Here is a 25,695-nt window from a genome sequence, read left to right as displayed (position 1 = left end):
TTTGTGGGTGCCATCCCTGTAATTTCCAAGTAAACTGCATACTTACCAGAGGTTCCTTCCCCTGCATCTGGCTCACCAGTGCTAGACAGGTAGGACTAGCTGGACTATGGTGGAGTCAAAAACAGGTCCTAGCTTGCTGCACAGCTGGATTTCATGTTCACCTGTCGTCCCCCATGCTCCTCCTCCTCTTCTTTGTCGTCCTCCTCCTCCTTGCTGTTCACAGTAGGGCCTGTGACTTGGGCTCCTTGAAAGTATCCAGGGTGCTGTTGGGGGTGGTACTGTGGTCTCCGCTGAGGGTGGTATGCAGTTCTTTGTAAAAGCAGCAGGTCTGTGGCTCAGCACCGGATCAGTCGTTGGCTTCCTTGGCCTGCTGGTCTATCTGCTGCAGCTCCTTTGCTTTCACACAGCTCTGCTGCTTCTCCCTCATCTTTCTCCCTCTTCCCTCCCCCCCCCCCCGCCCAACCCAAGCAATCTGCTCATAGATGTCCACATTTCTGCGGCTGGTTCAGAGCTGTGCCTACACGGCCTTTTCTCTCCACAGGCCCAGGAGATCCAATATCTCCTGCCTGCTCTAGGCAGGAGCACACCTGGAGCATGTAGCCAGCATGGTCAGCTGGGTGGCTATAAAGAGCAGCTGGATGGCTATGGAGAGCTGCTAGGTGTGCTCGCTAAGCTGGGCAATCAGGAAAAGGATTTTCAAAAGTTCACAGGGCCTTAAGTAGCCTGGGCAGCAGAGTTCCCTGGGCAGCAGAGTTCACAATGGTGACCAGAGCAGGCAGTGTATGGCATTGTGGGTCAGCTGCTGGAGGCCAGTAATGGTCAACGTAAGTAACCAGTGTCAACTCTCGCACTGTTGACTAAACTACATTAACTCTGACTCTGTGCTGTTTGGGGAGATGGTTTTATTAAATTGGCGTAGCTGCTTTGCCTTGACCTAACTCTGTAGTGTAAACCAGGCCTTAATTTACTTACCTTCCCTCCCTTCAGATTGCAGCCAGGGTGTAAAGCTAAGAAGGCGGCTATAGAGTGGAACTGTAAGGAGCATCTGTGTGTATCTGGTATTGAGGATAGGCTGTAGAATGTGAGGAATCAAGGAAGGGTGGTCTGGGGAGTTGTCTGGTCTGAGTGCACTTGGCCGAAGAAGCAGGGAAGGAGAATGGAGCTGGAGAGGCACCAGCTCTCAAGGAGGATTGGTTTACATCTGAAATTCCTGGGCATTGTCTAGTTGTAAAATAAATACCACTTAACCTCTCTCCTTTTGTTTGAACTTAAAACTTGTGTAAAATTAACATTCAAAGCCCAGCCCTTTCCCCATTGAGGAGAATGAACTTTTTTCTGTTGGGGGCCACGTAGTGTTACTGCCCTACAAATAAATAATTACTGTACAATGTTTAATTGGAAAGCACTGACCCCCCCCACTTCCCTTTTTGGGGTTCTTTCTTCTACCCGTGTGTCAGTTGAGTAGCTGAAGAACTGATGCACTCTTGGAGTAGCTGTTTGCCTCCATATTGATTCTCGATTAGCTTTCTCTGAATTGGGATACTGAACCAAGGTAAATGTTTTCCTCAAATTAAAATTATATGTGGCCCTTTTGATCTGTGGAAGATGTCTGAGTTTTGCACAAACTAGAATTTCCAAACAATTTAGCCGGATATTAATAAGGTATTTTCAGTTCAGTTAGGAAGAAAAGCACCTTTTATTACAGTGCAATGGAGTCAGTCACATCCTTTACAAGACAGCAGGAATGTTTAACCACAAGCATGAAAAAAAGCTGTTAGACTTGTACTGTCTAGAAAAGATATTTTCAAAGCTGCTGATATTGATACATGGTTTTTAAATGGGCTGTTTTCTCCTAGGTGGGAACAACTCCTCTAGCGGAGTCGAAAAACCGAGTTAGAACTTTCACATTTTGGGGATGTTGGTGTTTATTTCCCACCATTGTGGATGAAACCCACATTTTCAGGTTCCCAAGCCAATGGATCTCAGGGATCCTCCAGAAGAAAGGGATATCTATCTTCATGGAGACTCCTAGCCAATATCCTGCCACCTGGCTCCATTAGGCCCTTGACAGTATGGTTCCTTCAGGAATCATTGTGCCAGGTGCTCCAGAAATCTTCAAATGTTTCCACCCCAGGGTAGGGGACAGCAGCCTGTGTCACAGCAGACTTATTCTATGTATCCTGTGTTGTAAGAGAATTGAAGGGAGCTTGACTACCTACTTCCCCAAATATATCCCTTCTACAGAGTTTAGACTCCATGGTGTCTGGGGTTGGGGGAAACAGACTTTTGAGGCTGCATTCACTCCTTTGCCTCCCCTGTGCTTCCAGCCCTCCCCTGTAATTCAGAAACACTGATTCACATCTGTGCATGAAAGCAGGGTGGAATCAAGGAAGCTGAAAATTGAAAGGTTTTTACTACATAAATTTCATTCATTATGTAAACATAGTTGTTACCTCTCCTGGCACAGAATAATAAATCTTTCTTTTCTCTGACAGATACATTATCATCAGATATTCCCTGGGCTTAATACCAAGGGAGAACTTTTCTTTTAAAGCAACTACAAGAAGGGGACAACACAAAAGGTATTATATTTCTACACTTGATTACAGTCTGTTCCTCTTCTGTAATTTTCTGCTTTGATACCATTTAAGGGTTTTAATTCATTAAGCCCTTTTTTAGTTTTAACTTTAATTCTCTTTTTGTTCCTTTTTAAAATTCATTACTTCTTACTCTACTAAAGACCCTAAATCTGCTACTAGGGCAGCCCTGTAAAAGTGGATGAGAGAGGAGGAAGGGGAGGTTGTAGTCAAGGTGAGAATCCAAGTTCTGTGAAACAAACAAAATAGACTGTCATTTCAATTTTTGGTTCAGAAACTCTATAGTGACTGAGCCAGGGGTGATGATGAAATTCAAGCCCTAGGTAAGAACATTCCTTACCAGCTTGTTCTTCCTTGATTCCACCCTAGCTGGTTTCCTAAAGTGTCCATCTCTTCTCATTCCCAGTTTCCTAACTCTCTCTCCTCTGAAACTCCCGTTTATCTTCCATTCACCCTTGCTAGGGTGGTAATATGTCCTCTGCCTGGGTGACCTCCTCTTACAGCCATGCTTACAGGGGGTGAAGTACAGCGTCTCTTAGGCAAAATGGTATTTTCTTGTGCCCTTCACAGAGATGTCTACCCTGTGCCTAAACCTGGCCCTGGTGAAGTCACCTAAAACTGGGGTAACAGAGCTCCAAACTGTTGCTGAGTCAATCCCAAAATGATTGTTTTGAAATCTACTCTGATTAGAGTTGAAACACGTAGAAATGAAATCAAAAGCCACATCCTTTGTCCAACAGACTAATAGGAGTAGTAGCACTAACATTCTCAGCTACTATGATTTCAGCTTCCTGTATCTTTTTAATCTGGGTGCTTGTGCTTCAAAAATTCCATTATTCAGCAACAACAGTGCATCAAATATTAAAGTACCGTAGTTTCTGTTTGTTTTCCTGAAATATTATTCCATTCTATGCACTGTTTTCCTTGTCTCTGTCTAGGTGAATTAGAGCCTTAGCCAAGGATTCTTCTAAAAATAACTTGACTCTGAAATAGCTCCTCCAGTTCTTTAAATTACCAAGTTTCATATCACATTTCTGATTTTACTTCTTCCCCCTCACATTTGATTGTTATTTTTGTTAAACATTGTCTCTGGTTTATGTGAAAAGCTGGAGGTGTATGTAATTCATATTAAAGTTCTCAAATTCTTTGTAGGAAGGATTCTGAAGAGTTTATTTTGTACTTAGTGCTTGGATTTTCTTTGCCACTTATCTCTATTACGTATGTAAACTTAATAAAAATGAGTTAAAAGATGTTTATTATAGCTAAAAACCTGTTTAAACAGCCCAGGTTTTTGGTGTAGTAGTGGAGAGAATTTATTATTAAACATTTGAAGTGGCTAGACAGTAAAAGCAAAATTTAAAACTTTTCCCACTCCTCAGCATAAGCATCAACAGAGTAGTTATTAAAAAGGGATGGTTAAATCCAAAGCTAGTTTCTTCAAGCAGATCTTAGGTAGTCACCCTGAAGCTAAATATCTCTATTTCTAAACAGCTGCAGTTAGGCCCTAGTGAAATATTCAGCTGGAAGGAAGACAACCCACTGACGGGGAGCTTCAGTTGTGAAAAGCATTGGGAGATCAAAGGACCTCGAGATTAAGATACACAAATAATGCAAAAAGAAAAGGAGTACTTGTGGCACCTTAGAGACTAACAAATTTATTTGAGCATAAGCTTTCGTGAGCTACCGATGAAGTGAGCTGAAGCTCACAAAAGCTTATGTTCAAATACATTTGTTAGTCTCTAAGGTGCCACAAGTCCTCCTTTTCTTTTTGAGAAACACAGACTAACACGGCTGCTACTCTGAAACAAATAATGCAGCTATAGAAGGAAAGAGGGCACTGTATGACTACATTAGCCTGGAAGGAAGTAACTGGACTTTCCAAAAGGTTAAGTGGAGCTAGGCTCTAATCCAGCTCGCCTCTGAAAATTTGGAGTGGTTTGGACTGGAATCTGAACTCTGTGGCTCAGGGCAATGTTTAATTATAATTGATCCCCTCTTTGGTCTATGCTCCCAGTGTATTAGTGGCAGGAGCTTCTATATACATAGCAGGTTTCAGAGTTTCTATATACATAGCACTTACAATCATTAAACTACCTGAGGTGAGTATTGAACCCCCTACTGCTATCAGTTCTTTTTTCACCAGAGATATTAGTCGAGCTCCTGGACACAGCTACTGGATTCCTTGGCTTTCAGCTGAAGCTTTGATAAAAAAGGAATCTTCTCTATGCTCAATCTCTCTTCTGCTTGCCCCTACTAGGGAAACCAGGCAGCCCCTAGATCACTTCTGCACTCTGGCTTTTGCAGGGCTGTTGGTGATTGCTCCTTTGCAATAGAAGCCAAGAATCCATCAAGGACAGCACTTTGTACTCCGTGAGAGAGGGGAAGCTCTTGTAACTGAAACATGTTAGTAACCAATCTATAAATCAAAGGTATAAATAGTTGGGGTCCAGTATGTGTCTGAACATTGCACTTGCAAGGAGTCAGCAGTCTTCTAGACTGGCCAAATGGCAAAGCTTCCAGCTCCAACCTTAACTTTCTGCTGCCAGGGATTGCAGTCCCAGAAAAAGTACATGTCTTCAGGATGGCTGGCTAAAGTGAACCTTAAACCCATGCTCCTGCAGCCTGTGGTCCCCTGAAATGCCAGATTCCCTGTCCAGTCAGATACATGGCACAAAACTAGGACTAGCCTTATTTTTGGCTACTTTGTAACTCACATATTGCTGTTTACGTTTGTAACAATTTACTATTTGGTTTGTAGAGAGACATCCCTGAAGCATTTTAAAACTGGGGCTTTATTATTCTGATTGAGTGGAGGAATGAAAACATCTCACCTGTAATTATTGTTCACTGAAGTTTCGAGTTATACCCCTGCCATCTTTCTCATACAGTTGGGGACACATTTTGCATTCTGCATGCTTTTCCAAAGTCGGCATGAAAATGGATCTGATTGTTACTGGCTGCAGGTTTTGCTGTATCACATCAGAGCCTAGCCTGCATATTCAACTGATAAGACAGAGCCATGATTTTATAACACCCACATTTTCAGAGGGCTCTCTAATTTTGAACACCACAGATGCTGAATGTCGTACTTGAGATACCTATGGCGTGGTTGTCAGAGCTGCTGAGCACACACTGCTCCATTTGAAGTTGTCACAGGCCCGATGCTCTGGAACTGCTCTGTATGAAGCCAGATAGTTGTCGCCAGGGCAAGAAGCCTTTTCAGCTATGGCCTTCCTGGGTCTGACCTCAGAGCATTCAGCACCCGTGTTCTCACTGTGCACTTCCTGCAGTGACTTTCCAAATTGTATGAACAAGGCATAACGTTATTCTCCAAAGACTAAATTCTGCTGTTGGTGCAACACTCATGTCAGTGCGTCAGTATGCAGAGCAGACCACGGCCCTGTGCTTGGAAGATCAAGTGCTAAGTCTCTGCTTCCAGGAGCCACCAATGTCTTGATCCCCAGAGTGGAGAAGTTAATTGGCAGGGTTCAAGACACTGTTTCTGCTCCTCAAACAGGCAGCTAGACTCTGGACCAGGATGTTGTCATTGTCTGTAACAAAGACTACTCTGTTGGCAGTGTTAAGAAGACATTTATGTGCCAGAATCCATCATATGAAATGATGGGTCTTTGAGACCGTGATTAAAATGTATCTGTTTTTCCTGCTTTTGAATGCTTGTGCATGAACAGGCTGATTATTTGAGTTGTCTAGTGAGCTGAGTACATTTGCTTCTTGCACATATTATTCATTATTTCTTAAATATATATTTGCCTTGTGAAACGAAAAAGTTGCAGTGTTATTCAGGGAGAACTGGATTGTAAACAGATGTATCTGTATTGACTGAAGGGGAGCTGCCTCCTGCTTTCCCCAGCTCTGAATTTGGTCCATAAGATTACAGAAGACAAGTAAAGCACTGATCTGTATGTGTTTACCCAAGCTGGAAATTACACCTCCAACTCCAGTGTAGATGTATCCTTAGAATGGGACAGACAGTTCCTGGAGAGAATTAGAGCAATTGGGTCTCATTCTGTTTTCACCCTAACTTTATGCTGGTGTAACTGATTTCAGTGGCATTTGCCTGGTTTAAAATAACATGAGATCTCAATTTGTTCCTATTTCTCAATGAGAGAGAAGCTGCCATAAGGGAGAGTAAAGCTGCATGCGTGGTTGGCAAGCAGTTAAAGTCTGTTTGATTTTGTAGCTTCAGGAATTCTAAGCCTGAATATTGACTTTTTATCTGTCAGAGCTATTATTTGTCCCTGTTTTTTCAGACCCCCTGAAGAGGTGGCGAAGAAGCCACACATTCCAGAGGAAGGTGGGGGAGAGATTTATAAAACAAGATACATGTTCAGAGAAACAGAAAAAGGGATATATTTTTTCCTCTGTGCAAAAAGAGCCATTAGAAAAACATGTTCTGAACTCTGCAGGACAACAATTTTTCTGGCAATACAAATTGGTTCATGAGGGAGAAACACCATGGCAGATATTTATTTGATTCAGACTTGTAAAAAAATATTTTCTGCTTTGATACATTTATTTCCCTTATTCTCATAAGCATTAGTGGAGTTGCCCTCATAAATCCACTGAGAAGAGAGCACTAGAACTAAACATTTGTTGTTAGTCAACAATGTATGTACATAGTTTTATTGGAACTAGCCTTTCTTCCACTGTAATCTACAGATCTCGTTTAGCCCTGCACTTCTACAATATATATATATAAAAAAAAGCAAATATCTCAATAGCCTGAAATCAAATTAGGTCCGTGTTTATCTACATGTAAAACACCTGACCCACTCTGCCTCCCTTGAATGCAAATAATTTTACTGATAAACAAAGCTAGACTGTGTGCTTTGGATCTGAGATTAAGTAGCTTTGTGTTTTTATCTACATGATACTATTTATAGAATCAATTAACTCCTCATCTTTGGGATAAGTGGTGTGACACATCTGTTGCTGAGCTCAGACACACTCCTCTGTAGGGTCACAGTTTGATTTCTTCCTCTCCCCTCAAAATAACCACTTTTTAACTAGTATCTATTAGCTTAAACACCTGCCTTTGGACATCATTATTGCACTATTTGTATTCTGTGAAGCTGGCCTAGGTAACTGAATGGCTTCCCTTATCCCTGCTACTTGACATTTTTTTCCTTTGCCATTACAATCACATTTTCTATGAACGGGTGAGGCTGCAGGCTTTCCATATCCTGCTGCAATGTTTTTGTTGCTGTACTTTGCTGCAGAAAGGGTCTTCTTGCCTGTGACTGTTGAGATCACTCCCTGCTTGCCTACTCTCTTGATCTTGAATTTTTCAAAATGGTGATTAACTATAAATGTTTGGACTCTAGCAATTCACCACTTATAATCAACCCCAGAGCATGATGACAGAAATGTTAGTTTTCAGAGTAGCAGCCGTGTTAGTCTGTATTCACAAAAAGAAAAGGAGTACTTGTGGCACCTTAGAGACTAACAAATTTATTTGAGCATAAGCTTTCGTGAGCTACAGCTCACTTCATCGGCTGCAACTTCATCCGATGAAGTGAGCTGTAGCTCACGAAAGCTTATGCTCAAATAAATTTGTTAGTCTCTAAGGTGCCACAAGTCCTCCTTTTTTTTAGAAATGTTAGTATAGCAGTTCTCCTTGGAATTGTGGTTCCTCTAATACAACCAAGTCTTGAAGCCAAGACAAATTGGTGACACTAGTTTAAGTTTTTAATTGTTTATACAGTCTTGTGATTTTTATCAGAATATTTATCTCTAAATATAACCACACCTTATTCAAGTTATAAAAAGCAGTTTGACCACAAGCACACAATATTAATGAACCCATGGTGTCAATAGTCCTTAAAGTGCATGAGTCTTGACGGATACAAGTGATAGAAATGCAATGTGTTACTTAAGAGCCTGATCCTGTTATCTTTTCTTAAGTGAGTAGCACTTGCTCCAGGAGTAAACCCATTGATTTTGATGGAACTGCTTGCATGAGTAAAGGTTGCAGAACCAGGCCCCATTCTTATCAGAGAGGACCATCTGTGCAGATGGAATATTTTAATTTAATATAACATTTTCCAGAATTAATATTCCCTGCATTGCTTTTGTTTTATATAATTATTTTAAGGAGAATGTTCTGGTGAAACAGTAGAACAGTAGCTTGTTCAATTTGTCTCTGTTTGGTGCATATCCCGTTTTGAGGCATGACAGAAGGTAACGCATGTGGAGCCTTGCACGTCCATCCAAAAGACCAAAGCACCATCTGGATCATTGGACCGCAGAAGACTACAGATACTGCTGACTCCCTTGACACTGATGGGCCCCTCTAGACAGACTCTATTGGTACGGATTACCACTATGGTATCACAGGAATTCCATTTTTCTTAGAGACACTGGAATCCCCACTACTCGATACCAGCATCTTGGTACTGATCACATCTCGGTTTCCTGAATTCCCCGTGGTACCGAGACACTCACCATCGGCTCCCTTATTTGCTCCACCTCTATCAAATGAAGAAGAAAAAGGCAATGATGATAACATATCTTCTCTCTATGCAGAACTCCCCAGGAGAATGTCAAGAGACCAATCACCTAGAAACATTTACAGAGCCACAAGACTGACATGACAGACAAGACCCACCCAATTGTGTTTACACCCTTGAGTACCCTCCCAGTGACCATATTGGGACCGCTGGGCAGCCTATAGGCACTAGTTCTCACTGTAACTGTGCCTTAGTGGGTCACAACTGAGGATGCCCAAATTGAGGATGAACTGCTGAGAAATAGGGCAGATACACCCCAAGACTGGTGGCTAATCCCCCATAGGATATACCAAACCAGCAACAAAAGTAAACTTCTTTTTCACCACACTGGCTAACAAGGAGTCATAAAAGCAGTTTTCTTGAGCATTCCAGTTCTTATATCACCACCAAAAACACTGGATTCAGAGATGAATGAACCAGTCTCATCAAATGAAAGATTCTTCGGATCCCAAAAGACCATCCACGCACCCAGGTCAATATATATCTTAGATCTCCCCCAAAAATCACACTGATGCCAGTCCTTTAGTATATAAAATCTAAAGGTTTATTCATAAAAAGAAAGAAAAAAAAGTGAGTTAAAATTTGTTAAAGGAATCAATTACATACAAAAATGGCAAAGTTCTTGGTTCAGGCTCGTAGCAGTGATGGAATAAACTGTTGGCTTAAGTCAAGTGTCACGGAGTTCCCGGGCAATGCTCTGGAACAGCTCCCTACGAAGACAGTCAGGACTCTGGTGAAGTCTCCTCTCTATGAGCAGACTGTCTTCAGGGCAAGAAGCTCACATTGCTTCCACCTTCCTGGGTCTGACCTTGGAGCATTCAGCATCATCTGCCCCTCTGTGCGCTTCCCACAGCAAGTCCACCCAGGCAGGGTCCTGGGGAAGCCAGAGGGTCCTGTACCCCAACTTCGCAGTCAGACATGACTCTTAGCCAGCCAGTAAAACAGAGGTTTATTAGATGACAGGAACACGGTCTAAAACAGAGCTTGTAAGTACAGAGAACTGACCCCTCAGCCGGGTCCATTTTGGGGGGCAGTGAGCCAGACAACCACGTTTGAACTTCACTCCACGTCCCCAGCCAGCCCCAAACTGACTCACTCTCCACCCCCTCCTCCTCTGGGCTTTGTCCCTTTTCTGGGCCAGGAGGTCACCTGATTCCTTTGTTCTCCAACACCTTTAGCTATCACCTTGCGGGGGGAAGGGCCCAGGCCATCAGTTGCCAGGAGACAGAGTGTTGGCCATTTATGTACACTGGCCCTTTGCTCTGCAACAATTACACCCTCTTATCCCACCACCTAGAGACCTAAGAAATGCATAGGGGAAACTGAGGCACCCCTACAGAATTCAGAGGAAACATTAAGAACAGTCCCACTTTGTCACATCGTGATGAAATAAACTTCTGGCTTAAGTCAAGTCTCTGGAAAACATCCACAGCTTGGATGGGTCATTCAGTCAGAGCTTCAGTTTGTAGCAAAGTTCCTCCAGAGGTAAGAAGCAGGATTGAAGACAAAATGGAGGTGTTTCAAGGACCTTTTATAGCTTTTGCCCATGTGGAGGGCATCCCATTGTTCTTACTGTGGAAAATTACAGCAACAAGATGGAGTTTGGAGTCACATGGGCAAGTCACATATTCATGCCCAATTTTGCTCAGTCACTGCAGGAAGCCATTACCTACACTCCAAACAGCACATTTACATGACAGTCCACTCAGTGTAGGTGGGCATCTCCCATGGTCCATTGTCAACCAAGTGTTTTTTTGATGAGACACTTAATTTGAATGGTCCCTCCAAGATGTGCTGGCTAGCTACCTTGTGGGTGGTACCGTAGGAGCCAACATTTGAAATCCAGGTACAGAGCCAATACTTATAACTTCAAATACAAAAATGATACATGCATACATATAGCATAATCATAACCAGCAAATCATAACCTTTTCATAGACACCTCACTTGACAACCTTTGTACAAGATTTGGTGCAAATATATAACAGTGGTTGAAACAATGCTTTATATGGTCATATTGTAATCAGATAATGCACACCCTTGAGTACCACCCAGTGACCGTATTGGGACCCGTGGGCAGCCTATAGACACTAGTTCTCTAGGCTCTCGAATGTCTCACATAGGGATAGAGGAAAATGATCTCCCTCAGCTTCCCTTTCTAGATCCTGATCCCCAAGAGGAGACTTTTGAGGAACAGGAAGCAAGACTGGATAAATAAATTATTCCAGCAACAAACATTTCATCATCCTCTCCAGACTGAAGCCATTATGCTTACTCCACCAAGTAAGGCAAAGGACTTCAAACAATTTCAAGACCTCACCAAGAGAGTGGCAAACTATCTTTAGATATCCCTTGAAGTAAAGAAGTTGCAACACAAGCTGCTAGACATTCTCCATATGTCCTCATCAGCTCATATGCTACTCTTCCTGATCAACGAGGCCCGACTGGACCCATCCAAAATCATCTGGCAAACACCTGCCATGATACCACAGAGGGAAGGGTTTCTACTCCAAATACTTCCTGATACCAAAACAAAAAAACAGAAGATGGAGACCCATTTTGGATTTGAGATCACTAAACAAATATGTAAAGGCACAAAGATTCAAGATGTTCACATTAGCAGCAGTAATTCCGTTGCTGGACCAGGGAGACTGGTTCTCGGCCCTCAACCTACAAGATGCCTATTTTCATATCTCAGTTCAACCAACCCACAGGAGGTTCCTGAGATTCACCCTGGGTCAAGACCATTTTCAATACAGAGTGCTTCCATTTGGCCTATTGTGCACACCCAGTATGTTCTCAAAAGGTCCTATCTGTGGTAAATTAGGTCCTGTCTTTGCAAATTAGGAATCATGATATATCTGTTTCTAGATGATTGCCTACTCAAAGCATACTCCTTAGATGACACCCCATCAGCCATGCAGAAGACTACAACTGAACACTCAAAAATTGACTCTGACTCCAGTACAATATGTGGAATTCATAGGAGCCTGTCTAGATGCAGTGGAGGCCAAAGCCTTTTCCCCACTACATAGGTTCAATACTCTAACCAAGCGGCGACATGACCCTGCTGTTCCTAGGCAGAGGAACGGCCATGGGAGCTCCATGTGCTGCCCCCACCCTGCCCCGAGCACTGGCTCCGCAGCTCCCATTGGCCAGGGACCGCAGCCTCTGCCTAGGAGCAGCAGGGACATGTTGCTGCTTGTGGGGAGCCACCTAAGGTGAGCGCCACCTGGATCTGGCACACCAAAACCCCTCCCATGCCCCAACACCCTACCCCAAACCCTCTCCCACACCCAAACTCCCTCCCAGAGCTGGTGCCCCGCACCCTCTCCCACGCCCCAGCCCGAGCCCCCTTCTGCACCCAAATTCCCTCCCTCTTAGTTAACTGGAATTTTTTACTTACCGGCACCCCGCATTCCCTCAACATGCTGAATAACAAAGCTTTTATTTTATGTTGTTTTTGTATGTTTTCATGAACGTTGAGATTCTGGAGAACAAGATCTCAACTTCAGAGAGGTGCTGGTATGATGTACCAGCTCAGTCAGAGTCCTGCATAAAATGTGTAAATATTAAGAAAAGATATAAATTGTTATGGTATTCCTGAGAGTATAAATAAGGTGTGATCTACACTTTAAAATTGTATCAATCCAACTATTTTGGTTAGGGCTGTATATTTTTTTTTAACTGAAATAGTTATGCTGGTACAGTTCTTAGTGTGCATGCAGTTACAATGGTAGAAAGGTGCCTTATGTTAGTATAGTTTAGTTAGTATATTGTTGTACAAGAATAAGCTATACCAGCATAAGCACTTCTGTACTGGTAGAACTAGGGAGGTTGTACTGCTTTAACTATACCAGTATGATTAAATATATACATCTTTTATGTGTAGACAAGCCTTAAGATGTGCTGGAATTAAATGGCATGAAAGAAAATTTAGTCTGAAAAACGGGAGGGAGGGGTGAGCGCTATTGGATTGTGGAATAATTTCCCAAGGGAAATAGTTGAATGTCTGTGGTTAGTGTCTTTTAAAACTGCACTGGGTAATATATTATATACAGCAGCGGTTCTCAACCAGGGGTCCGCGAGCTCTTTCAAGAGCCCGAGCTGCAGCACCCCCACAGGGCTGAAGTCAGGAGCAAAGTTTGAAGCCCCAATCTGTGGCGCCCCCGTGGGGCTGAAGCTGGGAGGCGTGGGGCTCAACAAGCCCCAATCTCCAGCGCCCCCTGGGGGCTGGAGCTGGGAGGCATGGAGCTGAATCCCAGAGCCCCAAGCCCTGGTGCTCTCCAGGGAGCAGAAACCCTGAGCACATGGACAGAGTTGGGGACATGAAGGTAAGATCTGTCTGGGCCGGGGACCTGGCTTCATGGCTGGCAGAGCCATTGGGGAACAGGGACCGCAGGAGAGCCCTCTCGGCACACAGCCCCTGCACCCTGAGCTTCCGCTCTCCCTGTGCCCTGAGCTACCCCCATGCCCACACACAACCCCAGCTACCCCTCCCTGCACCTTGAGCTACCCCCATGCCTGCACACAGCCCCTAGCTACCCCTTCCCTATACCCTGAGCTATGTTGTCCCTGTGCCCTGAGCTATCCCCATGCCTGCACACAGTCCCTAGCTACATAGGTGCGGGAAGAAGAGGTGTGGGGAGCTGCTACTGGCCACAAACCTGCCCCAGCCTCGGCCCCCTTATCCCTGTCCATGTCCCCCTGCTCCTGGAGACATGGCCCTGCTCCTGGCCTCAGCTGATGGGGGAAGGGGAGGCACAAGGTAAAAAGTTTGGGGATAGTTTTGCTGGCTTTCAGCACCCCCACTATAAAAGGCATTCCAGCACCACTGCCTAGCTAACCCCCGCCCTGCACCATAAGCTACATTCTCCCTGCACACTGAGCTACCCCCTCCCTGCATTCTGAATTATCACCCTGCCCGCACAGCCACAGCTACCCTCTCCCTGCACCCTGAGCTACCCCCCTGCCCGCACACAGCCCCAGCTATCCCCTCCCTGCATCTTGAGCTACCCCATCTGCATACAGCCCCTAGCTACCCCCCTGCCTGCACCCTGAGCTGTTTTCAAAGATTTTAAGCTAAGCCCCCCACCTTTGAGTTATAATTTTTGGTTGTGCCCCCCACCCCCCAACCCAGACAGGTGGGTGGCCTGCTGAGGTGAATCGGGGGTGGAGGTGGCATTCCCTCTCTGGACCCCACTGTGCAGAGCTGGCTCGAGCCCCGCTGGCTCCTGCCCAGCCCTCCCACCCCCACAATAGACATCAAACTATGTCTATGCCCAAGGACCCTGCCCCGAGGGACCCCCTTGCCCCCGCTGGGCCCTGGAGTTTTTAATAGCATATTGGGGGGGCCTCAGAAAGAAGGAGGTTGAGAACCCTTGATATACAGGACAATCTTGTTTTGGCAGGGGATGGACTAAGTGATGTACAGTAATTGTTCTTAATTTCTATATTACAATTCATCAAAAGGCTAAGATTACACAGTGCCTTTTTCATCCAGCGACCTCAAAGTGCTTTTGTAAATGTGAATTCTGTCTTCTGAAGAAGGTGTCAGTAAGCTAGTTACTATTATACTCAGACAAACTGATGCACAGATAAGTAGGCTGAGTAATTTACCCAAGTTTTCACAGCCTGTGTGTGGGTGAAGTGCGAATAAAACCCAAGAATCCTGGTTCCCAGCCCCCTGCTTTATCCACTAGACAGGCTCCCTTTGTGTAAGAACGTGTAAGCATGTTTATATGTTACACTAATTCTGTTTATCTAGCCATTGCAGCTTTTCATGAGTTAATATGTGATTTCTCTGCCTTTAATTTGTGAGGTTTATAAGGGAAAAATTAATTTTAAAACTCACTGGGAAACCAGTGGTATCTCATACCTAACTATTAAATTGCCACTGACTGAATTAATGAAACTTTGAACCTTCTGATTGTAGAAATCTTGAACGTCTTGTATTGAAACTTTATTTTTCCTGCTGGCAATAATGAAACTGGTGAGCTGCAAGCTTTGTTGACTTATCCATGCAATACAAACTGTAAAAAAAATCCAAAGTTCCTTCCCAAGGAAGTGTCTGCTTAGTCTTCCTGTTAGCACTTCCACTGCCCTTGTTCCTTCCCCTGTTGAAGGCTTGTTTCACAGACTGCTTCTATCCCCAGTAACAAAAAAACCCTAACCAGCCTTTTTGTTTCTTTTGACACCAACACAATATGTCAGCCTGTGCCTATGAGAGAGCTATATTGAAATAGCTTTCTTTGTGAATTTCTCATTGCTATTCATGGGTGGGGATTGTCGCTTAAGGGTCAAATTAGAACGCAGTCAACCAGAGCGACGACAGTGAGTGGAGCCAGCCTCCAGCTAGATTCCCCCTCCAAGTTCTGAAAAGCTGTTAACTTGGAGTTCATCACATACATTATATATTGGTTTTGTAAAATGCTCTTTTCATACGCACAGGCTGAATTCTGCTGAGTTTGTTCCTCATAGTCTATACTTTGTGGGCTCACCTTTTGCCCCATCTCATTACTTTCATCTTTGTCTGCATCTTAGGTCATTTGTGCCCTTTCTGATGAGCTGTTGATCACTAGTGTTGAACTTCCATCATTTTAAGGAAAACTACTTATTTGAGTGAGATGGATTTTCTGTTATCTTCACTGGGATTATACTGTAGCAAACTTGTAACCCTTGACCCAAAGGAGTTTCAGCACTGAATCCTCCTACAGGGAGAATTTTATAAAGGGCAGATTAGAGATTCTTTGAGCTACATGTAGCTTGTTAGCTCCAAAGATCTGCCTTCATTCAGGTTCCCTGTAGGACTGAAGTTCAGGTGGTTACTTTAAACAGATCAAGGTAGTTTGTGGTTGCAGGCTGTAGCATAGTGTGTATCATAAAACTTGACCAACATCAGTGGATGTTATGTTGGGTTAAATTTCCAACATGGGTGCCTAAAGGTAAGCACCTAAATAAATGGCCTGGTGTTTTTTGTTTTCCATTGTTGCTGAGCATCCCCATCCTCGTAGAACTCAACTTGGAGGTGGGATATTCACACTTCTGAAAATTGGGTAACTCAAGTGCCTAAATATGACTCTGAGTGCCTGACATTAGACCCCCATGTTTTGAACACTTTGGACATAATGTCAAGTTGTACAAGTTTCTGAATCCTGAGTTCCAGAATTTTCAGCCCATGTAAGACACTAGCAATAAATTTCTCCAGTAACAAGTAAGTATTTCCATTGACAACATGTTGGCCAATCTGGCTGTCAGGATTAGCTTCTATAAATGTGGTTTCTCTTTTTCTTCTGAGTTATGCAGAAAATGCTATATATATATATATATATATATATATATATATATATATATATATATATATATATTAAATGCTAAATATGTAAATATATATATATATATTTAAACTGTGACATTCATTCCATATGGAAAGGAGGACATTTGGAATGACCATGTTTAGAAAGAGGCTCTTGGAGCACTAATGCCTCAATAACTAACTTTTCTTCTCCTTCCTTCTATTGTAGCTGATTCTGCTTGAGGCTGCTGTCCTGCTTTCTCTACACTTTTCTAGTCTTAGTGGGTGATGTTACAGCATCTTTAACATTCAGACCCTAATACTCTACTAGGTGTGTATTGCTTGGTTTTCATTGCATGATTTCTAATGTTGCATGGGAGATAGCATTCACTCTAATGCTGCTTGTGTACTCTGGCAACTTTTAGCAAATAAACTGTGAATCAACAGACTTTTTCAATCCCAGTTTTCTGTTATGTTGTTCTTTCTCCCCTTCAGATGCACGTAGCTACTATGCCCATACATACACATACATATCACGTTCTGTTTTGCTTTCTCTTATTTGCTTATATTCAGGATACTTCTTGTTACTTCCCACAGCAGTATTCCCTGTTAGTAGGACTCGTTCCTGCTTGGATGCAAACTGGGTTGTGAGAGCAGCAGCAAACCATCAGAGGGGCTGAGTATGTTGTTATTCATGAGGTGAACAGGCTATGCAGGCTACTGGGCACACAAGAAAATGGTCACATGCCATGGGATACTGAGGAGCTCTCTGAGAAGCACCTTTTCCTGAGAAGGTTCTGACACATCTCTGCCACCAACTGGCAGACCCTACTCTGTTTCTAACTGCAGCTCGCTCAAGTACCCACTATTCTTCATTCGCAGGAGGAATAACTGTGAATCCTATACCTGCATTGACTGGAGTGTTTAGGCTAGGATTTTCAAAGCAGTGTAAGGGAGTTAGGTGCCCCCACTGAATTTCAGTTAGGGTATGTCTCCATTGTAGCTGGAAGTGAGTCTCTTATATGGGTAGACAGACTCATGTTGGCAGGGCTCAAGCTAGTGTACTGAAAACAGCAGTGTGGACGTTGCAGCTTGGGCAGCAGCTCAGGATCCCAAGCCCGCCCGACCCCCTGGGTCTGAGTTTGGGTGCTTAGCCCAAGTCTCTGCTGGAGTTTTAAGTGACCACACCGCTATTTCTTAGCATGCTAGCTCATGATCTGCTAGCACAGGAGTCTACCTAGGGCTGGGAGGCTGGCTCCCAGCTGCAGTGTAGACATATTCCTAGAGATCAGTGCCTCGCTCCCTCAGGGCTCTTTTGAAAACCCCAGGCAATACCCTTCCTCCACCCCCACCAGACCCACTCTCCCATTAGTCCAGAATGCACAATTCAGTAAACAATTAGGGCTTTATTCACATTGCTGAGCACAGTGCAGAGATATGTACACAAAAGAGAGAGAATCTGGAAGTCTCTGCACAAATCCTGAACAAACACAGAGGACTGCTCACTAGCACGTTGACTCTTCGTAGGACAAAATTCTTAGGGACAAATCTCCCCTTCGCAGAAGACTAGCAAAAGGCCTGTGCAGTCCATAAATCTCAAAAGATACATACCGTAAAACAGGGCATGAGTTGGATGTAAGTGGTGCATAGCTCTTTTGCCGGTTCTTTGCATCAGGGGGAATTTCACCCTAAGTGATCACTTAAACCAGGGGTTCTCAACCTTTTTCTTTCTGAGGCTCCCCACAACACGCTCCAAAATCTCCAGGGCCCAGCTGGGGAGTGGCAGGGGGAGGGTGGCTCAGGGCTCTGGGCTGGGAGGTGGAGAGGAGGTCTCAGGCATAGGTGTAGTTTGATGTCTATTTTGGGTGGGCAGGGGACAGCAGGGGTCGAGCCAGCTCTGCACGGGATCTGGGGAGGGAGCGCCACCTCCACCCCGTGACTCACCTCAGCAGGCCACCCCCTGTCTGGGTTGTGGGGGAGGGGTCGCAACCAAAAATTGTAACTCAAAGGTGGGGGCCTCAGCTCAAAAAGTTTGAAAACAGCTCAGGGTGCAGGGTAGCTAGGGGTTGCATGAGGGAAGGGGGGTAGCTAGGGGCTGTGTGCGGGCAGGGGGCAGCTCAGGGTGCAGAGAAGGGGGTACCTAAGGGCTGTGTGCAGACAGAGGGGTAGCTCAGGGTACAGAGATTGGGTAGCTAGGGGTGTGTGCCAGGAGGGCTCCCCCTGTGGTAGATGCTCCCTGAGGGCTCTGCCAGCCACAGAGCCGGGTCCCCCCACCCAGATGGTTTTTATCGGCTGCATGAGCAAAGGGGGCTGGGAGCTGGGGAGCAGCTTCAACCCCCTGCAGCAGCGGGAGATGAGGGAACACCGTGGCTGTCTGCTCTGTGGCACCAGCCAGAGCAGCAGCTGTCTCGCACTGCCCAGCTCTGGCTTCCGGCCTCCGACCTGGCCAGGGGACGGGGAGAGAAAGAGGTGGAGAGTGAGGGTGGAGTGCCCCGGGTCTTCCCTGCTCTTGCACTGTAGTTTGGGGTGGGTGAACACCTCTGTGTCCCCCAACTCTGCCTATGGGCTCAGGGCTTCTGCCCCGGGGGGAGCACCGGGGCTCAGGGCTCCGGAATTCAGCCCTCCTGTTCCCAGCTTTGACCCCACAGGGATCGCCGGGAATCAGGGCTTCAATCCCGTGGCTCCTGGCTTCATCCCTGCAAGAAGTGCTGGGGCTGTGGGTTTTAGCGTGGGGCCCCGCGACCCCTGAAATGGTTTGTGGACCCCCCTGGGGGCCAGGGACCCCCTGTTGAGAACCGCTGACTTAAACAACTAGTTTTTGCTTATGTTGACCCATATGAGGCAGCTTGGTGCATTGATTCTAAATATGAGCAATCAGAAAAGACAGATCAATTTACTGCTAGTCTGTATTCTAGCTGTAATACAACATAATAGGACATTTAGAATCACATAGGTAGGACAAAATAGATTTGCTTTTGTCAGCATAGCCTTTGACACTCTTTGTGCAGTTGTTTGCTGTGTTTAAAATAAGTCTCTAGAATTGCAGCACAAGGAATAATCTTTACCTGGCTGCTATAGTTTAAATATTTTTCATTTATTTATAGGGTTTTCCAGCACACTTTAATTTATTTACAAATGGTAGCAAATTGCAAGTGGCAGGCTGCCTAACTAACTTCATGAGTCAGTACTTTTTTTTTCTAGAAAAGACTGCTGATAGTGTAAATTGTTCAAACACTAGGTAAATAATTGGAAATGCAATCAACAGAAAGCAAGTATTTATCTACTAATAAATCATTTGAAATGCATATGTCAGTCTTTGTCCAACCATTCTTAAAAGGCATTTAGTAATTCTGCTGCTGTTTCTGCCTAGCAGTCAGAATTTTTATGGTCACTAATTGTGCATTTATTTTCTGCCTGTGTTTCTCTTTGCACAAAGAAAAGAAACACAATATCGATGGTTGCAAAGAGGCTCACATGTTATTTCCTTCATGGAGAGCTATAGGATACTCTAGAGATTGATATTATTTATATCATCTCATTTTTGCAGATGGGGAGAGGTTCTCAGTTGCGTGGCATTAGCAGCCATTTACATTTATTCAAGGATTTTCTGAAGGGGAATCTTTGTCCCGTGTTCTCAGAGCATGGCTTGAAAAGTATACAGCAGCTCAGTGATCAGCCATGTCTTTTTCCTTTGTATTAATGACACCGCTGCTTCAAGTCATCAGTTGGGGGGAGGAGGAGCAGGCAGGACTCTTCATTTTTCAGACTTTTGTTGTTAGATGTTCCTAAGGAGAAAGACAGTGTGAACTCTCTAGCATTTTATTTTTATACTGCTAGGGGAAAGTAGATTTGTAATTTGTTTAAAGTAATTTATACCCCATTTTGGTGTCCTCTCCTTCACCTCACTCCCAACTAATTCCCTTTTTGTAGTTAGACTATGGAAGCATCTTATAGGAATATTTCCAGAGTACCACAGAGATAATAGAAACAGGTCATGAGTGATGCATTGTGTGTTCTGGAGAAAGCTTTGTTAGCTCAGGCCAAGAGAGATGCTTGTTAATCACTCAAAACCATTACTTTTCTGAATCTCTAAATTTTGAATGAGCTTTAATTCATGGTAGGTTCATCTGCTAGAGGCTCTGCTTCAGAAAGATCTTGAGTTTACTGTGCTTCCTCTTAGAGGCTATTAGAGGAAGCAGGGTAAGCTTTGTAGTACCGAGTTTTCCACAAAAACAATGAGGAGTTTTCCACAGGAACTCAGCTTCAACCTGCTCTTGAGTTGAGGAATGTAGGGGAACATTTGGAGAGGTGACACCAGGACTTCAACTCATCACATCTATTTTCCTCCTGTTAAAATCACATATGGCAGATCTCTATTTATAGTCTGCGGACCACTGTACAGTCCACGAACCACTCCCAGGGGGTCTGAAGAGCTGCTAACAGTGGGGAGGTATCTGTCAGTTTTCAAACAGTGATTTTTTTCTCCATAGGGATGCAAGTTCAGGACTCTTAAGATTTCCAGAGGATTTTTGGATCAATAAATTAATAAGACGCTTGTCTGCACCCTGGTTTGTCTCTGCCAGGTGTTCCTTTGATATAAATTCAGCCATGATCAAACTTGTGGATGACTCCAAAATTAGAGGGGTACCAAATAAAGGATAGAACCAAACTGCTCTGCAATGATGGGAGATTAGAAAAGTGAGGGCTGCAGACAACAACCAGGGGAAATTCAGTCCTAACAGATGAGAAGCCCTACAAGTAGGAAGAGGAAATAAACAGTACAGCTTCAGAATAGAGTTACACAAACCTTGTTCTCCATGCAGCAAGTGCACTGCATATCAACCTAACCTCTGCTACTGTATCGCAATTTGACAGCATTTAATAGAACTAGGAGAAAGGAATGATTTGCTGCTTTCTGCATATGGTATTTCTCGGTGTTCTTCAGTTCATACACTTCAGTATTAATGCAGACTTTGAATGTTTACATATCCCTTAGTTCTACATGGGTGCAGAAGGGATGTGGGAGAGGGAACAAAGAACTTTCTCTTCCCATGGCACCCTTACAGAGCAGCTCGTTACAGACTAGCACAGTCAATCTGTAAGACTAGCATGGCTGGTGGTGGCAGTCTTCCATCTGCCAGTGAAGAAGGTTGGTTGCAGGGGAGAGTGCATGTCTACAACCTGTTAAAGGTTGGTGGATCTGAGTTAGCCAGAATTCCTTCCATGGTTCCAGCTGCAACTTGAGCCCCTCCACACCGCACTACTGCAGGGTTGTGCCTTGAAGACACAATCCAGCCCAAAGTCTACAAAATACCATGAAGATTCTATTGTGAAATGCCAAAAAAGAAGAAACAAGCCATTGAAGGAAATTAGACTTGTTATGGTGACAGTAGAGGTCTTCTGTTTTTCAGGCGAGACTGAAGAAGAGTGCATAATTCCTTCGCTTTTCCATACAGAAAAGGATCTTGGGCTACTCCTTAGGAGTTAACAATAAGTTGCAGGGCTGCAAGAGTACTTGGTGGGTTTTTTGTAGATAGATAACAAAAGGAACTAGTGGCTTATAGGTTGAGCAGGTAACTATACCCTCTGAATCACATAGAAATGGGATAAAGCCCTTTGAAAGGACTTATTAAGAATTGTTTTAAGTACTGTAGCTTCTGACAAGACAGGAAACTTGCTTGAATTGTGGGGAAAGCAGATAATATTGCCTTGTGAGTGCCTGAGTTCCAGATATTGTAAATAGTGTACTCATTATAGTTTAGTTTCAGTAAAGAGATTGAATTGAAACCACCATGCATCTTTACATAATGTCCATAATTCTTATATCAAAATATTTTGACTCTTCATTAACTTTATACATTTGCAACGTCAGTGGGAAGTTGAGCTTCATGCATCACACACATGCTGAGAGGGCTTATTATGGAGAACATCTCAAAAATGACATAGTCAATGCAGAGACATCTCAAAAGAAACTTGATTGATTTGCTGTGTTTTTCCAACATGTGGAGACAAGCAAACCTGTACATTTTCCATGGAAAGTGTCCTTTTGTTTTTCCTCATTTACATTAGTAGCAAGCAGCTGCATGACTGACTGCTATGTGTGAAAATTCTCATTGGTTATCATGCATGTAAATACCCTGGTAATACAATCTGAGAGAAGGTGGTGAAATCATGGCTTAAAGAAACTTTATCTGTAATTGTGGAGTCTGCATTTAAAAAGCATGTTCTGTGTTATAATTTGCCACCCCTTTCTCTCATTATAGCATGAACATATTTTTGTCCAACTTGCTAAATTTACAAGGATCCTTCAAAATGTGTACCCAATTAGTGACGTTGCTAGGACAAATGAAGTATAAAACCAATAAGGGCGTGGCATTTGTTGTCCAGAAGCATGAAGCTTCACTGTTAGAAAGCTTTAACTATTATCATCCATTCTGTGAAAGACAAAGATGCCAGATGAATAGTTACAAAGAATATGTTCTTCCAGCAAAAAAGAGAAAAGTAATATTATCTTTATATCCTTTTAAAAGTACATTATTATTTGCACAGTGAAATTAGTTTTGCAAGAGGCATGAAAATCTCTTGAGACAGAAGTTTTAAAAGAAAGATCAAAGGAATTAAATAATAATTCTATATAAGGTGAGCATTTTTTTTAAACAGGGAAGCCTTGGGGTAATTACTTTTAATTTAAAATCAAATCAATGGATGGAAATGAAGTCTTTTCAAAGAGCAATTAGAGTTTGCATCTTAGAGTGAATGCTATTTAATAGAGTAATTAACATGTGCTTTTTGTTCTTAACCTCTGACCTGTGCCCTCCTGCCCCTTTACCTAACCCTTTCCATTTGCCCTGGTCAGTTAACAGGCAGGAACATTTGAGAACAATCATGGATGATTATGATATCAGGTCTGCTGCCAGCATTTTGGCATCTGTTAAAGAGCAAGAGGCTCGTTTCGAGCGGCTCACCCGTGCACTTGAAGAAGAGCGACGCAATGTCTCCTTGCAGCTTGAACGTGCTAATCAGCCCTCAGAACGAATGAACATGTGCAACATTGGCAATGGTCAGCCACTGGCAACTGCGTGGCAGCAACTTGTCCTGCAGGTAACGGCCTGCTTCTCTTACCTGTCACTAGAATTCACACCTCCCAGAATATCCCATTCCAGAAAGTAAAGAGCCTCTCCCAATTTATTTGTCATCAGCATTTCATTCCATAGTGTGTATTACGAAACAGAAAAACACTGAACTCAGCATATTTGTTTGACTAATTGAGGTAGCATGGATTACAGCACCTAGGATAAAATGTTACTCTAATCTCTTTTTACCCCTAAGGATGCTTCCTAAAAATGATAGCTCTCTGATAATTAAACCCCAATAAAGACCTTCACACCGGCTCTTATAGCTATGTGCTTGCTACATGTGATGCTATCACTATGCTTTTAAAAGCAGGGCCAAACCGTGATGTCATTATCAAGTAAAGTTTTCTTTTGAAGTCAACTGGAGTTTGATAGAACAGGGACTGGGTGAAAATGGTGGATTTCCTCTGTTAAGGACTGCAAGCCTACTCCTTGAGTAAGGACTTCAGGATTTGGCACATCGTGTTTATTCAAATGAAGGACTTTGTTCTAAAGTTACAAGCTCTGATCTGTATGTTTGTCTGTTCATAAATCCCAGCCATAGTTTTGCCTCCCGCTTGCTCCTTAACTCTTTTAATGTGAAGTGACAAACTGGTTGTATTTCCAACTGATTCTTTAAACTAGCAAATGATTTGGAAGCCTGTGGCAAATAATGCAGCAGAAACAGTAGTATTGGGAAGGCTGTGGTCCATAATGAAACCCTGATCTGCTAGGGACTTTAGAGCTTGCTTCAATCATACTAGACTCTTGCATTGATCGGTACATGGGTAGGGTTCATGTGATGTCAAAACAGCTTTATGCTAATAAATTTTTGGTGGGCAGTATTTCATAGAAGCTGTCCAAGTCAGAGAGTTCTTTCTGGGTGTTCAGTAGCTTACAAATTCAGTGGGTAGATATAGAGGAATTTATTTTGTGAAAGACGGCTGTACAAAACATGGCTGCCATGTTACTCCCTCTAGTCACTGTTTGTTTATCCTTAGCATCTGTTTTCAATTAGGACATTCAGTCACAAAGAATTGGCCTTTACTGCTTGGGCTAAAGGAGTAACTCCATTAGCTGTTAGCAGTTGTAAGTTGTTATCCTGATGATTAGCCACTAGAGGGGGATGCTGCATACATTTTAGAAGAATGGTACACCTGCACCTTTGCTTTTTCTGAGTGACTTTGTGAAAGGTGCCAGATCAGGTACAGTATGAGCTTTCCTGCATGGCTATGCTTTAAAGCCCAATCAACTCCTATTAAAATCAATAGAAGGATTGATGTAACCAGGCCCTAAGTTATCCTTCTTCCGAAAGGGACCACCTGTATAAGTAAAAACCAGAGTTCAGTCTACATGTGTGTTCAATCCTTGGCCTCTCTGGGGGCTAGACATGAAATGCTTCATTTGTAAATCATTAGTGTTCAGCTTTACATTCACTGTGCGTTTCATCATGAAGGGTACACCCAGCACTTTACAGGCTATATGCTACAGTATATAGGGATCTGTCACTAACCACTGAAAGGCAGCCATTTTTGAATGGCTGTAGATCATTGGTGGGTGACAGATCTCTGTGTAGTAAACAATCTCAAAAAAGATCTATTAGAACTGGAAAAGGTACAGAGAAGGGCAACAAAAATTATTAAGAATATGGAACAGCTTCCATATGAGAAGAGATTAAAAAGACTGGGATTATTCACTATGAAAAAGAGACAACTAAGGGGGGATGTGATAGTCTATAAAATCATGAATGGTGTGGAGAAAGTGAATAAGGAAGTATTACTTATCCCTTCTCATAACATAAGAACCAGGGGTCACCCAAAGAAACTAATAGGCAGGAGGTTTAAAATAATCATAAGGAAGTACTTCTTCTCACAATGCAGAGTTAACCTGTGGAACTCAATGCCAGGGGACGTAGTGAAAACCAAAAGTATAACTGGGTTCAAAACAGAATTAGATAAATTCATGGAGAATAGGTCCATCAATGACTATTAGCCAAAATGATCAGGGACACCACCCCATGCTTTGGGTGTCCCTAAACCTCTGCCAGAAGCTGGGACTGGACGACAGAGGACTGATCAATTACTCTGTTCAGTTCATTCCCTCTGAAGCATCTGGCACTGGCTGCTGTTGGAAGACAGGATACTGGGCTGGCTGGACCATTG

General features: G+C 43.5%; 1 protein-coding gene across 10 annotated transcripts in view; it reads left to right on the top strand.

The window, feature by feature from the left end:
• ARVCF (ARVCF delta catenin family member) overlaps positions 1 to 25,695 on the top strand; it is a 444,466-nt gene that overhangs the window by 178,841 nt on the left and 239,930 nt on the right. For 8 of the 10 annotated variants that reach the window (XM_073313188.2, XM_073313190.2, XM_073313192.2 and 5 more), the window contains 3 exons: positions 2,496 to 2,582; positions 16,651 to 16,752; positions 23,278 to 23,522. The exons of 1 other annotated variant lie outside the window; for it this stretch is intronic. In XM_073313188.2, the coding sequence (XP_073169289.1) occupies positions 23,307 to 23,522 (216 nt within the window). In that variant the 5' untranslated portion in view covers positions 2,496 to 2,582; positions 16,651 to 16,752; positions 23,278 to 23,306. The remainder of the gene's footprint in view (positions 1 to 2,495; positions 2,583 to 16,650; positions 16,753 to 23,277; positions 23,523 to 25,695) is intronic. One more of the 10 variants, XM_073313196.2, reaches the window with a different exon arrangement.

Source organism: Lepidochelys kempii, chromosome 15 (assembly GCF_965140285.1).
Source record: "Lepidochelys kempii isolate rLepKem1 chromosome 15, rLepKem1.hap1, whole genome shotgun sequence".
NCBI classification, from domain to species: Eukaryota; Metazoa; Chordata; order Testudines; family Cheloniidae; genus Lepidochelys; species Lepidochelys kempii.
This window is presented reverse-complemented; position numbering and strand designations above follow the sequence as displayed.